Below are 15528 nucleotides of genomic sequence, written 5' to 3' on the forward strand. Positions count from 1 at the left end.
TAAGACTGCAGTGTAGTTCACAAATAAATCAAAATGCAATCTAGGATGGTGGAGTTTCACGTAAGGTCAACCATATACCCGTTCACATTCATAAATCGTGAATATGTGTATAATAATGCCACGGGGAGCCATAGTGTCCCTGAACACGCGTTTAAGAGCCATACAAATGGAGGGGAACAAATTTAGTGTAACACTGCACGGAACCATACGGGCATACATACATGAACGATTTTTGGACATCTTTCGGCCTCTGGTGGTCGCAAGTCACACAGGAAGAGGCAGTGGACGGCGAAAAGTTACGTTTCCAACGTAAAAAACACATAGCTTCCTGTCGAGTGCACTCGGTGGTTATTAAACACATTTAATGATCATCCGCACACTGAGAAGAATGATTTAATCCTGCTTTTATATCTGCTGTCAAAGGTCGCGCGCTTGAATTTGTCTCCACTTCCGCGTACAATGTTTTTTTCGAACGACATACGACAAGTTTAGAACAGGAAGCCTTCAGAGGCGCTTGTCACTCCTTCTCACCTTTTAGAAGGTAAGTTTTAAGCTTAAACATCTAGATTACAGGGTCTGTTTTGATTTTGAGGCATTTTATTCTCTTTCTTGTCCGCAATGATGTGATTTGTCATCAGAGGGAGCATTCGCGTGCTTGATTACTAGCATGATCCGCGAGCGATCCGATCCTGCCAGTTTGCCTTTGCTCAGCGAGCGGAATGTTGTGTTTGGCTACAATATAACCTTTGCCTGCATTCCTATTATTTCCGTCGACCCGCGCCTCTATTTTTCAACAAACTGAAAGCGACGGTAATATTTGAATCTAGCTTCTTCGCAAGATGCTTTTGAATGAGTAAAGGAAATTGCTTCTGATCTTTGACAGCTAAATGTCTCGACAAAATGTTTGCATTACATGCAAAAGCAATGTCAACATAACCACCGTTTGCGTTGTTATTGATATTTCTGCCTGATCAGCAATGACAGGACGTTATAGCGCTACTGTAATTTCATACATTTATAATAAGCTGATTATATCAACTTTAGTTCGTGATAGAAATGTAAGGCCTTGCAGGTAACACGAGTTTGGATTTTTTTTTATGATGAACTGTATTAATATTTTAAGCAATATCACATGAGTAGCGAGAGATGTACTGCATATTAGCACTGCTGTAAATCCGCACGATTACGATTGTCATAATACATTTATACAACAGTTCAATACTCAAGTAGCTAATATGTAAATAAAATGGTTACAAAATAAACCAAAGCAACAACTTTTACTTGTCTCCAACCAACGGACAAAGTGAAAGCCTGGTCTGGATCAGCATTTATAAGTGGATTTCCCATCCTTGCTCTAGGCCTTCGCTAGCTAATCAATGGGCTTTTGTTCCAGTCCGTGTTTTGTATTTCACTGGTGAGAGAAACACCTAATCGCTTCAAGCGGAATCACACCGTTTGCTTCTATTCGTGAGAGAAAACAGTAACTTAAGCTTTCAGAAAACTTATTCCTTCCCTTGTTTCAACTTTACACCACTCACATTCTCCAGTCTTTGTCCCTGTACTGTTATATTAAATGACAACACTCTTGAAACACCACTCAGCCAATCAAATGTGAGTCTGCTGTATAATGCGTTTATAATAAGCCCTGGCAGGCAGAAAACATGGAGTTTATTATGAATTTTATTGATATACTGAGTACAATTTGTAGCCCTTGTACTTGTCAATACATAAATTATCTTTAACTCTGTTTTTGCAGTCGTTATATAAGCGAATGTCAAGGTAAATTGATGTAGGCCATTGTTTACATTTTATGTTTGGCTTCCAGGTAATTCGTTGTGTAGAAAACCACCGTAGTCCATTACATTTTTGGGCAAGGGGCACTTAAGAAGCATCGTTAGTCTTGATGTAGTTCTTAGCTACGACCGTCTGACAGCTAGAGTGAACTGGGATTAGATTAGTTTAACCTTCATGGAGTGAGCCTTGTTCATATTTATTGGATGCATTTGAAGAGAAATTGCAGTCATCAGTTAACCTGCCTGTGTTTCTCTGTCAGCTGATAGTGCTCGGGTTTCATCCCACTGTTGTTTTATGTAAACATTCTCATTGCTTGTTGTTGCATTTTAAAAATAATTAGGACTATTTGTATTATTTGGACTGAAACGAACCACTGTATAATGTATAATTCTTTAAGTGTCAGTCATGTTTTGTTATGTAGGACTAACACATGGAATGGCCAAACACAAGCGTTGTTGTTGTTGTTGTAGCAGCAGCAGCAGTTTGTGGAATCATGTTACTGTAGATCATAATGGAAAAACAGAAAGACAAGTCACTTAGACGCAAAAATGTTTGAGTCAACAATAAAGCCCTTCAGGCCTTTTTGACTTCAAATGGTACGAATCATCACAAAGAGATTCCTAATTACTCTAGTTCAGTGGAAAAGCTGGAATGATTAGGTTGTCACGAAAGCCAGTTGGATTGGCTTTGTACAGGATCTGCAAGATTCAAGCTTGTTTGTATTGAAAATCTCAAAGCAAGCATTTCTAATCTACAATCTAATCATCCTTTTTTTCTGTGCAATGTGTGCAATATCAATTATTAGAATACATACCATATGGGTTTTTAACATTTTTGAAAGACATTTATGTTCACCATGGCTGCATTTATTTAATAAAAAATACAGTAAAATTGTGAAATATTATAACAATATAAAATGCATGTTTTCTATTTTATTACATATTAAAATTTAATTTATTCCTGTGATGGCAAAGATGAATTTTCAGCATCATTACTCCAGTCTTCAATGTCACATGATTCTTTAGAAATCATTCTAATATGCTGATTTGGTGCTCAAGAAACATTTCTTATTATTATCAATGTGGAAACCTTCATGATTTTTTTCAGGATTTTATGATGAATTGAAAAAAAATATATAGAATAGAATAGAAAGAACAGCATTTATGTGAAATTGAAATCTTTTGTATCAATGTAAATGTCCTCACTATCACATTTGATCAATTTAATGCATCCTTACTGAATAAAAGCATTAATTTAATTTAAAAAAAATACTGAACCAACATTTTTGAACATTAATGTATAAAAAAACACTTTTTTCACTGATATTTTTTATACATGATCCTATAAGTTGCTTCAGCTGTTTAGATTAGTATAAGTCAGGGTTGTCACTACCAAGTAGTAATGCAATATTTCTTTTATCATGGGGATGAGATGTTATTGCTATTCTGTTGTATTACTTATTTACAGTTTGCACAAGATTTTATTACTATTATTGTTATTATTATTGCTGAGATAATACATAAATAATATACTGAACATTGTTTTATTTTCTTCACTATCACACTACAATTTTTTATACAGAAAATGAAGGGACACTTTGTGAATATACTCATGCATCACAGTACTACCTTTTTGAAAATACTGTGTCCCTGCCGATATTTCAAAGCTTGGGCATCATGTCACTACTCTAGCACCTGTACACTGTGTGATAAGTTGCTCAGTATAAGTTGGTGTGATGTGCTTGCTCCCAGATTTGTCATTTGGTGGATTATAACTGAAACAATAGAGGTGCCTTACCACTTCCTCTTCCTGTTCTGACATTTCTCGTCTCTCTCTCTCTGACTTTCATACAGAGAGGCAAGTACAGTCTTGTCCAGAGTAATGCTACTGACTCTTTCTTTTGAAGGAATGCAGGCCATTTCATTTTGTATCACTTCTTTACCTGCCTTTTTCTCACTGTGTCTCACTTCCTCTCATACACTTGTTTTTCGGTAGACATTGTGCTTTGTGTTTACTCCTGGAATAGAGAATAATGTCATTAGACCATAGGAATTATAGTGTGCTGCTTATGGGAAATTATATTTTGTAATAACAAGTGGCAAACAGAAAAATGTAAATTCAAGCATGCAAGTTAATAGATTCACCGTAAATGGGCGATATACTGATAGACACGATAAATCGGTAGAATATGTCAGCAGGTTTGATTTTAGATTGTCTCTATCCTGATTATGATCATGTGACATGATCACAGTGCTGTGGTGTCACAAAAGTTTATCCTTTTCATGCATATTTAAGCCATTTTTAAACTAGCAATACCAACTGTGAGAACTAACTGAGTACTGAATTGCACTCTTTTTCAGTTTATTGTGCTTAAACTGTCAAGGGCACAAAGTTTTGTCACAATGCGCATTTGAGAGAAAAGAAGATGCGTGTCAGTATATAAGATCCGTGCATTAGGTCTTAAAGTGACAGCAGCCTAATATAAAGAAAAAGAGAAAATCACTCGCTGCTCTTGACTGAATAACTTTTGCAGTTTTAAAAGCAACCATTTTTAATTCATGCAGTGATGCAGAGTTTCCGCTAGAAAAAAATGGTGCCGGTCAAAGTGACCGGCAGAGGTTTCGTTTTCCGGACATTTTGATGATATGCTGGTCAAATATCGCCTCTTAATTAGTCAAGTTGAGGAAAACTGAAAGCAGTTTATGTAACTTAAAAAATGACAATCAGGCCGTATATGCAACATGTTTATTAGCCTAAATTTCAAATAGACAGAAAAAAACTCAAATTATTCGACCCTCTTGTGAATCCGTTGCGTCGTCCTGCCTTTTCGCAGCGCGAACAGAACATTTTTTCGTTACCATCAACTACCTCACATCTTAGCCATGGGAACTTGTCACTCCATTCCGACCGATACGCCCTACACTTCGGCTTTTTCTCCTGTGGTGGCGGAGCTGTCTGGCTCTGGACATCTGAGGCTTCAGGCGTTCCTGATTCAGTATCCTCCTTCGCGTCTGGCCTCTGAAAAAAACTTTTTTCTAGTCTGCCTGGGCCTGGCCATATTTGAAACGTCTCTCAATAGTTCATGGTTTAGGTCTATATTATAGCCGTTAAGCGTGTGCTTTATTTGAAATGCAACATGCGATGTTGTTTAAAAACTTTCAAACGGTCGATTCAGATTGTGTTAGGGGGGCGGGGCCGGGATTATTAGGCAGTTTTAATCTGACAATTTGACCGGAGAGATTTAATTTTGTCGGACATTTAATTTTTTTCCCAGCCAATGTCCGGTAATTACCGGACAACGGAAACTCTGCAGTGATGATTGTGCAGTGTTTTTATTACTTTATTTAGTTCCTTTAGTAGGCTATTTCTTGATAGTTTCTTGTTAATATTTCTCTTAGACGTACAGTACCTGAAAAACTTAAAGCATTTTTTTCATTTTTATCTTTGTTCTATTGTATTGAAATAAGTTTCTTTATTACTATTTAATTACTCATCATTCTTTACTTGTCTTCAAAAAGTTTGAGAACTTTTTACTTATATTAGGCTAAATATTATTTTTTGCTGTGGTATTGAAATCATAGAGAATTGTGAAATTTGAATGTCATCTGCAATGTTGGCATCTTTACAAACTTATTTACAGAAAAATATGTGATTATATACCATTATCATGAAATATAATTAGAATTACTATTATAGAATAGAATTACTCATATCACGATAATAAAATTACTCACATCAAGATATTAGACTTTGATCATATCTAATATATTGGACCCTTTTATCTTTTCATATTCATATTCCAGTTCACCTGGAAATTCTGTCAATTTACTCAACTTCCAAACATGCATGGAAAAAAATGTATATGCAAGTCAGTGGGGTCCAATAGGGGTGGGCGATATCACCAAAGTGTATAATTCTGTTTCATGATAATGGTGTATATAATCACAATATAGATATTTTTCCTAGCAAGTTTGTGTTTGCAGCAAGTTTGTGAGTATGTCTGTGCAGCAGGTGAGAAAATGTGAACACAATCAAGTAGTTTCTTGTTGCAGAGGAATAAAAAAAGTTGTTCTGTTATGTGTTTTTATTGTATGGAGCTTTAAATGAGCTAATTTTGTTTTCTGTTGAGTCAAGTTTGCAAATATCGACTGAATTGAGACATCAGAAGGCCAGTGCAAACAGCAGCAGAGTGTCCCCTGTTTGTGTGTTTATGCAGTGACAAAGCTCTCACAGTGTGCTGGGGATGTGTGTATATGTGTAATGTGATGTTTTTGGCATACTTTGCTGAGGCAGCAACAGAAACTGTTGGTGTTCTCTGACCCATTAACAAAGAACCCTATGTCTTGTCATGAGTAATAGTAGTGGCGTATGTCTGGTTGGGAGGTATGTTTGTGGAAGCTGTCAGTGGATGTGTTCACAGTGTGAATTGTGCTTGTATGTTATTAGGAAGCAAAGGACGATTAACTTATTAACTTTATCCAGATACAACCAGGTGTGTAGAAAAGTTACTTGTTATATGGAAAATATAAAGCTTAAAGTGAGCTAAATATGTTTTAAAAAGCTGAAAGAGTGACAGAGATGCAGAGTTTTAAAGAGAAGGTATAACTGAGAGATATGTCTTCAAAGTAAATAGAGAGGAATGAATAGGTCCTATTGAAATGTGGAAATGGAAAGTTAAAGATGACAGAATGAAAGAGAGATTGACTAAATTGACCAAAGAGAAACTAAAGGATTTTTTTGTAATAGAGTCTCTGTGAGTTGGTAGTCATTGACAGCAGAACAGGACTTTTGTTGATGTCTTTGGCTGTTGTGTCATCTCTTGCTTCGGGCGCTGTTTTTTTTAAGATGGCGTGTCAAGTTAAAAGTTGTCAACTTTAAAAAAAAAAAAAAAAAGAAAAAGAAAAAAAAAGTGTGTCTCAAGATCCCTGTTCTTCTTCAGAATTTCGCCTGTCTTCGTCCTTCTTCTCAGTGTGGTCTGGCACAGGGAGTTGCCTGTTGTGTGTTTCAGGTGCGTTCACACTGACAGTAAATTCAAAGTCATTAATTCATGGAGGAGCAGACTGTGATCAGTTGGATTAAGCGATCGAGTAGGAACAGTACATGATATAATCTCACAAAAACATGATGGTGGTACTTGAATTGCTGAATGTTTGTATTGATCAGTGGGCATGATTTAATTGTGTAATTTTTCATTAAATTTTTCTCCTTTGTAATTTAACCATACAAAATGAACATTTCAAAGGGTTAGTTCACCCAAAAATGAAAATTAATTACTCATCCTCATGTTGTTCCACACCCATAAGACCTTCGTTCATCTTCAGAACACAAATTAAGATGTTTTAGTTAAAATCCGATGGCTCAGTGAGGCCTCCATTGCCAGCAAGATAATTAACACTTTCAATGCCCAGAAAGCTACTAAAGACATATTTAAATCAGCTCATGTGACTACAGTGGTTCAACCTTCATGTTATGAAGCGATGATGGGCGATTTCAAAACACCGCTTCATGATGCTTCCTAGCTTTATGAATCTTTTGTTTCGAATCAGTGGTTCGGAGCATGTAAGAAACTGCCAAAGTCATGTGATTTCAGTAAACGAGGCTTTGTTACGTCATAAGTGTTTTGAAATTTCAATGGTTTACCACTGGGGGGAGTGACTTTGGCAGTTTGATACACGCTCCGAACCACTGAATCGAAACAAAAGATTCGTAAAGCTTACAGGTGTGGAACGACATGAGGGTGAGTAATTAATAACAGAAATTTCATTTTTGGGTGAAGTAACACTTTAAACTGATAGTATTTTTTACTTTTGATGCAGGTTTGTGATCTTTGTGATCTTATTGTATTAACCTAGAATCCAATTAGGATTTAATCCAATATATTTCTATAATGCAAACAAGTTTTGTTTTGCATTTTAAAAAAACTAAACTAAATTAATTGTCATTTAAAAAGTTTACTTTTTGTGTTTAAGTTCAGTTTTTTGTTTTCGAAAAATAGCACATAGCACCACATTGTTCAATCTCTTTGTGGTGATGCATACTGCATTTCATCAGAAACTGCACCATACACAAAATAATAGCATCAGAGTCTGTGAACAAAGTTTTATATGTCGAAAATCACAACAACACACTATACTGCAGTACTTACTGGCAGTGATTGTGCAATAAATGCGCCATTACTGCTACATCCAGCAGTTACAATCATCACTCTCAGCAACTCCAGAGCATTTATGTTTCCACAGTATGGACTAGATAGATCCACTCAGATCTTGTCAGATTGCCTGCATTGGACGCTAACTATATGGTGGATTTGCCAAGTAAATGGCATATAATCCTATGTTCATTTAGCTTGAGGCAGTTTGGATCAATGAAACAATTCGCATGGTCTTTACATTGTTTCTCTGAAGTCATCTGTGTCCATTTTGTTTTTGTTCATATTATTATTAACATTTTTCCACTAATAGTATTTGAATCGTGATAATTTTAGTTAACGGTAATTCCCTTAATTGCAACTAGGTACAATTCAAAAGACTAAATGAATGGTTAAAATTGGTGGAATTATTCATCGCCATCACTGTGTTGTATGTTTGATGCAAAGGCATATGTCAGAAAATGATGTGGTGTTCCAGGATCCTTTCTTAGATGTTTGGCGGCGAGACGTGATGCAGGCAGGAATCGCTGAAGAGAAGCGAGTTGCAGTCAGGTTGAGTCAGATTGCCCAGGGTGGAGTGATGAACTGACAGAATGATGGATGCGGTGACAGGACTGTGGAGGGGAAAGCGAGCGAGGCTGGTGGAGGGCAGGAAAATGATTTGATGTGGGGTGATGCCAGTGTTCAGATCTGGAGTTGAGCTATGGAGTGATCACCTGTCTCCATTGAGACGACTTGTTTTGACTGAATTCTAGCATTTTCCTGTTGGTACTGGCACATATTCAAGAGGTACAGATATAGTCATCTCTCAGACTTGACTCAAGATGGAGGTTAAAGTTGGATGATCTACCAGACTTCATAGTTGTTTCTGGGAGTGTGTTTTAGGCATATAGACTAAATGTGGTTGGCTCCGTAAAAAAGGGTGGGTTGAATCCTGGCTGCTGATCACAGTGCTGGAGCTTCCTGGCATTCCCTGCCCCTTCAGCGCTCAGCCACTGGAAACAAACGCTACATGATGTAAAGTTCCTGAATAACTGTGCTCCGTTCAGAGATGTTCAACGTGAGAACATACGTGGACACGTGTACACACTGAAACACAGATGCATACTCAGACGTTAACTCACTCTTACACACACACACACATACAAACTTGCTGAATCCCGGTCGGCATGCCAGAGGTGGAGCAGGTCTGTTGGGCAGCCGGACAGGCCAGGTTTGTGTGCAGTCAAAGGGCTCTGTGTTTGAAGCGGGCTGATTACTCCCTGGACTCGCAGCCCACATTTGGAAACGGTTAGAGGGAGATTGCAGGCTGCCACGGCTTCTACCAATCAATTCTGCGGTGCGGCACTGATTCGCTCACCCAGCATTTGCACCCGTTGGACAATAGTGCACCGCTTAGCCCCCAAACCCATTCCTTACAAGCAATATCATATGATATTGATGATAACTTTGGCAGATGTTTGCAAAAAGTGTCTTAGATAAAGAAAAAAAATTGTATTCATGCTGATTTAAGAATGTTTTTATACAATTTTCATGAATATTTAAAAAAACAGCTAAATTCTAAACCACATCTTAATTATTTTTTATAAAGTTAAAAACAGTAACATTTTTATAGATAAAAAATTATGTATTTTAGAAAAAGTTAACTTTTGAAAGTTATGTTTTTATGCCTTGTAATTAGGGTTGCACGATTATGACAAAAATCATAATTGTCGATTATTCCCTTGAAATAATTAATTATGATGATCACAATTAGGGATGGGCATTTTTCCAAAATATTGTATTCGAATTATTTGGGCTTGTAAAAAACGAATATTCGGATATTCGTTTATTTAAGTGAGGTTAAACGAGAAAGACTTTATTGTTTTATTCATCAATATTTTGTAGCCATTTCTGAACAAGCTTACGATTAGGCAATATACACAACAAGCTTATTATATCTTAAGGTTTTCTTTTAATTCAAAGCATTAAACAATATGTGTAAACAGAAAATATTAAGAAAAGCATTTAATCTTAAGCAGCGCGAGCGAGAAAAACACTAATAAAGCAGACAGCGCCGCCGGTTATTGTACAAAATGTTCATAATACACTCGAGTCAGTATATGGTTATCGTGTTTATATTGTTTCACATGTTCACGTTGAGAAAAACAATAATATCCACATGCTCGGGTGAGAAAACGAGCCGTGCTGACAGACGTTGCAGAGACACAAAAATAATAATACATAACTGAATGCTAAGCTAAGTTTCTATCAGTAGCACTTTGTTTTCTGTTCGTAAATATATCTCCCTCGACGAAATTTAAAGTAAGCATATGTCTCAAAATCATTTTGCTATCAGTTAAGTTATCATCTTCGCTCACTCGGGGATAACTTACAGCTGCGTTTACCTGTCGTGAATGCAGTGATGGACAGCTGTCTTTCCTCATTCGACGGGTGTTTAGATTTCATTTGCTTTCTCATTATGGTGTTGATATTATGATACCTCGGTTTCGTTAATTAATTTGATCAAAAGTAATTCCATTTTGTAAGATTATTTTCATCTAAGTAGTCGTGATTTGCCTCTCACAGCATAACATGCTCTAAACACACCTCTTAAGTAGGGCTGCAACGATTAATTGCGATTAATCATTTGCAAAATAAGTCTGTGTTCACGTAATATATATGTGTGTGTTCTGTGTAAAATAATTATGTATATATAAATACACACATACAGGTATAAAGTTTAGAAATATATGCATGTATTATAAATATATATATTTATATATATTTTATATTACATATAAACATAAATATTTTATATATAAATATAACATTTTTCTTAAATATATACATGAATGTGTGTGTATTTATATATACATATATTATACACAGAACACACACATATAACGTAAACACAGACTTTTATTTTGCAAACGATTAATTGCGATTAATCGTTGCAGTCCTACTCTTTAAGCGCGCAGAATAATGTAAAGTGAATATTTTTTGTTGTAATCGCACCTTTGAACGATTACGAAATCGTGGCATCTAGGGCTGCACGATATATCGCATGCGATTTTCACGCGCATTTCGTCAGTAAAGCCGGTTCCCTGATTACCGCTAATTTGCCATCACCTGCTTTCAAATGGAGCGGCATTTAATAGACAGAGCCGTAGATCACTGATAAGCCACGCAATATCGCGTTCATATCGCAGATGTATCGCCTTCGATAATGAACACGATATTGCGTGGCTTATCAGTGATCTACGGCTCTGTCTATTAAATGCCGCTCCATTTGAAAGCATTTGATGGCGATTTAGCGGTAATCAGGGAACCGGCTTTACTGACGAAATGCGCGTGACAATCTCATGCGATATATGGTGCAGCCCTAGTGGCATCCATAATCGCGATTAAAAACTCAATTAATTGTGCAGCCCTACTTGTAATAAAAAAGCTAAAATTATCTAATATTTCAATAGCCTTAATGACCTTTAAACAAAATCATGAGGGTCTGCTCTATTACGGCCCTGTCCCAAATGGAACCCTAAGCCCTCGCAATCTTCCTCAGAGTCCGCACTTTCGTGACATAATGCCGCTTTGACTGTCGGGTAGAAGTCTGCTGCAGAGCTTGTGGGCTTGTCAATAGTGCGCATATCAGCTGGGGATGGGCATTTTTGTCAGTTTTTCATTTCAAGTACTGTTAAAAAGTACAAAATGGAGGATGAACGAAAACGAGAAGATAGAAAGTGGTAGATCTAAAGGAGGGATGCAATCGGAAAATTCACAAGCTTGCCAACCTCACGCAACAGGCTGAAAATGTGTTTTGCCTTCCATCACAAGGGAAACATATTTGTCAGGGAACAGTGTTTCTGATTCTTATTCAGGTGCTTTTAATACTATGGATGCCTCAGATATTACAGCAGTAATAGATATACTTGAAATATGTCCTGGACGAAACATCCAGGAATTGGCATTTTAAGAAATGTAGTGAAATGGGTCTTGATTACCTTTAAGTGTGTTCAGAACGCATGCCTCCGGGTTATTCCAGGCAACGTTTACGTCTATTAGCAATGATGGGAAGTTGGGGCTATAGAAAGAAAGCAGGAGGAGATGAAAGTGCGCAGCAGGGTAAATAACAAGCTTTTTTCCTTCCTTTTTTCGGGATTAATGGTGTTTCAAGCATTCTTACTATACTTGGGAATAGAGAGTTGAAGGAAGTAGGAGGTTTTTTTATGTGTGTAAAGAATGTTTTGTCACAGTTTTCCACAAAAAAATTCAGCAACATTGATAATAGTGTTAAGAAATGTTTCTTGAGCACCAAATCATCATATTAGAATGATTTCTGAAGGATCATGTGACACTGAAGACTGCAGTAAAGATGCTGAAAGTTCAGCTTTGCCATCACAGAAATAAGTTACATTTAAATTTACATTACCTAGATAAAGGAGAAAATGGGAACGCTGATGGCAAGAAAAAAATAAGTTATGGGAGGAGAATGTGTGATGTTTATTCGAGGTTAACACCTCTCAGTCACACATCCTTACAGTCCTTTGCTCTAAACATTGTCACACTGTTTATTTCTTTCTCCCTCTCTCTATTTCTCTCTTTGCACTTTACGCTCGCATGGTCAGCGAGGCCACATGCCTGTACACCGCCCTTCCTCTGCTCTTATTGGAACGACTGAGAGAAGCTCAGAGATCTCTAATCTCCTGCAGTATTGAAATACCACACAGTCCAGAGAGAATCAGAGAGAGAGAGTGCAGTCATTACATACTTTTGAGGAGATAGCCCTCATTAACCCCACCTGTAACACCCCAGTGGCTCCATGTTCTCATTCTCAGTTAAACTGAGATGAAACACACTGTCTTTAGCCACCATGCAGATCTTCATCTCTTCCTTGAAGAGACTCTTGCTGATTGATCTTGACAGCTGTTGAGATGATTTATTAAAAGCTGTGGGTGTATTTAAATGTCTTTTAGGTTGTCATCTATCAAAATCGCATTTTAGCATGTAATACTGATAGTTCATGAAGAGTCCTGTCTGAGTAATGCTTGTGATGTCTAGAACAGTTATGACTTTTATCATTTTTCTACCCACTTTTTTATTTATGTCAGTGCCTCTTTCCTCTCTTATCCTACGTCATTGCTTTCACTGGACTTGTTTTGCTCAAATAAGGTTACAGCTCAAACAAGTTTATTTCGCTGCTTTCATATGCATTCATGAATGACTTCATCTATTGTTGGTTTTCTTGCTAGCTCTTCCTCCTTCTATTATTATTTTTACTATTCCGCTGATGTCATGATGTTTCTCTTTGCGACAGAGACAAAGTCTCAAAAAAAAAAAAAAAGAGAGAAAGCATCATCATCTGTCCTGCACTTTATATGCTTTCCATCAATTGGATACAAAATAGAGCTTGAAACAAAAATGCTTTTCTTTTCTCACAGTGAAAGGAGATTCTTCACCTTCATAAAATGTCGATTGCAACCTCAGGAGGTCAAACTCATATTATATGAGTTGTTTTAATTTTTTCTAAATTTTCTAAATCCAGAGTGTCTAAATGGTTAACATTTTTTTCAAATTTAACAGAATTTCTAAATTAGATTTTAAACATTTGAGTTGAGAAGGTCAAGACCTCTGATGTGGGGCAGACCAAAATCTGTTGGGGTTTTCAGACATTCGATGTATAGTGCACTAGCAACTTTTCATACTAGATTAATTTTAAATTTGTCTAAATCTAACATTTATAATAGTCCTCACTCCAAATGAAAACATATTTGTGCCTATAATGCTTTATAACAATAATGGGACACCGAAGTGTATCCTATTTGTGGAAGGTGCCATAAATCTCTTCACCTTTCTCTTTTATGTGTCATACACTTGTGTGTGTTTGTCCCTTCTTGTCTTTTTCCTTTGTTTTATGCTCTCTGTTACTCTGAACATGACTTTTTGCAGACAGGTTGACAAAAAATGGCTCTGATCGTTTCCTGAGGAAATTACACCCACTTCCTCCCTCTCTCTCTCTCTTGCTGTCTCTCTTGTCTCTTTATGCTTGCCTGCACTGTAGACGCAGCTTTTTGGAAAGCTTTGAAGATCTCAGAGACTTGGCTGATTAAAGCAGCTGATAAAACACGAACACAAACACTGCTCCATTAGCAGTTATTTTAGGCCTTTGCTATCACACTGCTCCAGTGCAGAGGACAAGGCCATTGTCCCAACAGCTGCATACGGTAGTCTGGTATGCAAAGACATCCCCCTGTTATCTGCTTTTTTTTTCTTTTTTCTGAAAGTTAGTGCACTTTCACTGCGAAACTCAATGCAGTACAGTACCCCAATGCCAGTATTGATGCTCATTGAGATTAGATCATAGGAAGCCTTTGTTTTATATCGGAGAATGAGTAGACAAACACATTAGCAGCGAACAAACCTTTTAAAAATCTCTTCTGCGGTAAAGATCTCGTATCTATTATTCTGAAGGCAGAGGATAAGGAACACAAATAAACTGAACTATAGATCTTTTGACCACTGAGAAATTAAGTCACTGTTATTCATTCAAAACCATCCTCATTGATAGGCTGTATCTGGCTCTAGTTTTTCCACATGGTTCTATCTATTATTGATTTATTGGCTGGTCCTGATGTTGTTGTTATCCATTCTGTATACTTGGATCGTCCAATCTGCTTTGTTGCTGGCAGTATGTTTGTATGTGCTCTGCTTTGTCTGGTCTTGTTGACAAAGGATGCCCATTCTAGCTATTCATGATGACTTGTCTTTGTAGGACCTCGGTTAACCAGTGTTGGTGCGAACTACGACAGCATGGATTATGAAGACGCCCAAAATGGGGTAAAGGCATCTGAAGTTCCTCATATATATAATTTTACGCCATTTATATATATATATATAATGAAGAGTTTGGTTCCAAAACGCAATAACTCCATTTTGATTAATTTGAGTAAAAAGGTGCTTTCTTTACCAAGAAAGTGGCAAAATGAAAACCACTATTTTCTGTTTCAAACTTTCAAATAGTATCTTTTGGTTATAAAAAAATTAAAAATTCAAATCTACATTTTTATTTTAAAAAGTTTATTATAAAAACGTATTATTTTTTTTCCCAAAATGCAATAAATCCATGAAACTTTTTTTTTTTTCAAAATGCAATTAATCCATCAATATAAAAGTTATTTTTCAAATGTTTTTCAAAGTTGATTCATATACATGACAGAGTTTAAATTTTGCCAATATTTATCTTATAAAAATACTAAAAATACATTCAGCCGTCACTCCCAAAATGAATCTTGTTAATGTTATAAATTATTTGTCATTACCGATTAAAGAGTATCTGGCGCCACCGTACGGTTAAATAAACACATTTGCCGAGTACATTGGTATTAAAAACGGCTTTTAAAAAAAGCCTTCAATGTTTACAGTGGGTGGAATGGAGCGCTGTGATTTGGTTGAGAGCGGATATATTGTGTTCTGCAGAGAAAGGAGACTGGCGTTTGTCGCGTTTTGGAAAGAAAGGGAGAAAACATGACAGAATAACACGACGGATATCGCGTTTGGCGTAAAATTAATAAATGACATTTCAATACCGACCAGATACAATACTGATT

At 36.6% G+C, this 15528-nt stretch overlaps 1 protein-coding gene across 10 annotated transcripts in view; it reads left to right on the forward strand.

Moving 5' to 3' along the window:
- Positions 1-230: 230 nt before the first annotated feature.
- arhgef1 (Rho guanine nucleotide exchange factor (GEF) 1) overlaps positions 231-15528 on the forward strand; it is a 50241-nt gene continuing 34943 nt past the window's right edge. Inside the window, exons 1-2 of one of the 10 annotated variants that reach the window (XM_067408481.1) lie at positions 231-541; positions 14694-14758. In XM_067408481.1, the coding sequence (XP_067264582.1) occupies positions 14732-14758 (27 nt within the window). In that variant the 5' untranslated portion in view covers positions 231-541; positions 14694-14731. Of the gene's footprint in view, positions 542-6063; positions 6287-14693; positions 14759-15528 lie in introns of those variants that run through there. The other 9 variants (XM_067408516.1, XM_067408489.1, XM_067408508.1 and 6 more) reach the window with 9 other exon arrangements.

Source organism: Chanodichthys erythropterus, chromosome 2 (assembly GCF_024489055.1).
Source record: "Chanodichthys erythropterus isolate Z2021 chromosome 2, ASM2448905v1, whole genome shotgun sequence".
In the NCBI taxonomy this organism is placed as follows: domain Eukaryota; kingdom Metazoa; phylum Chordata; class Actinopteri; order Cypriniformes; family Xenocyprididae; genus Chanodichthys; species Chanodichthys erythropterus.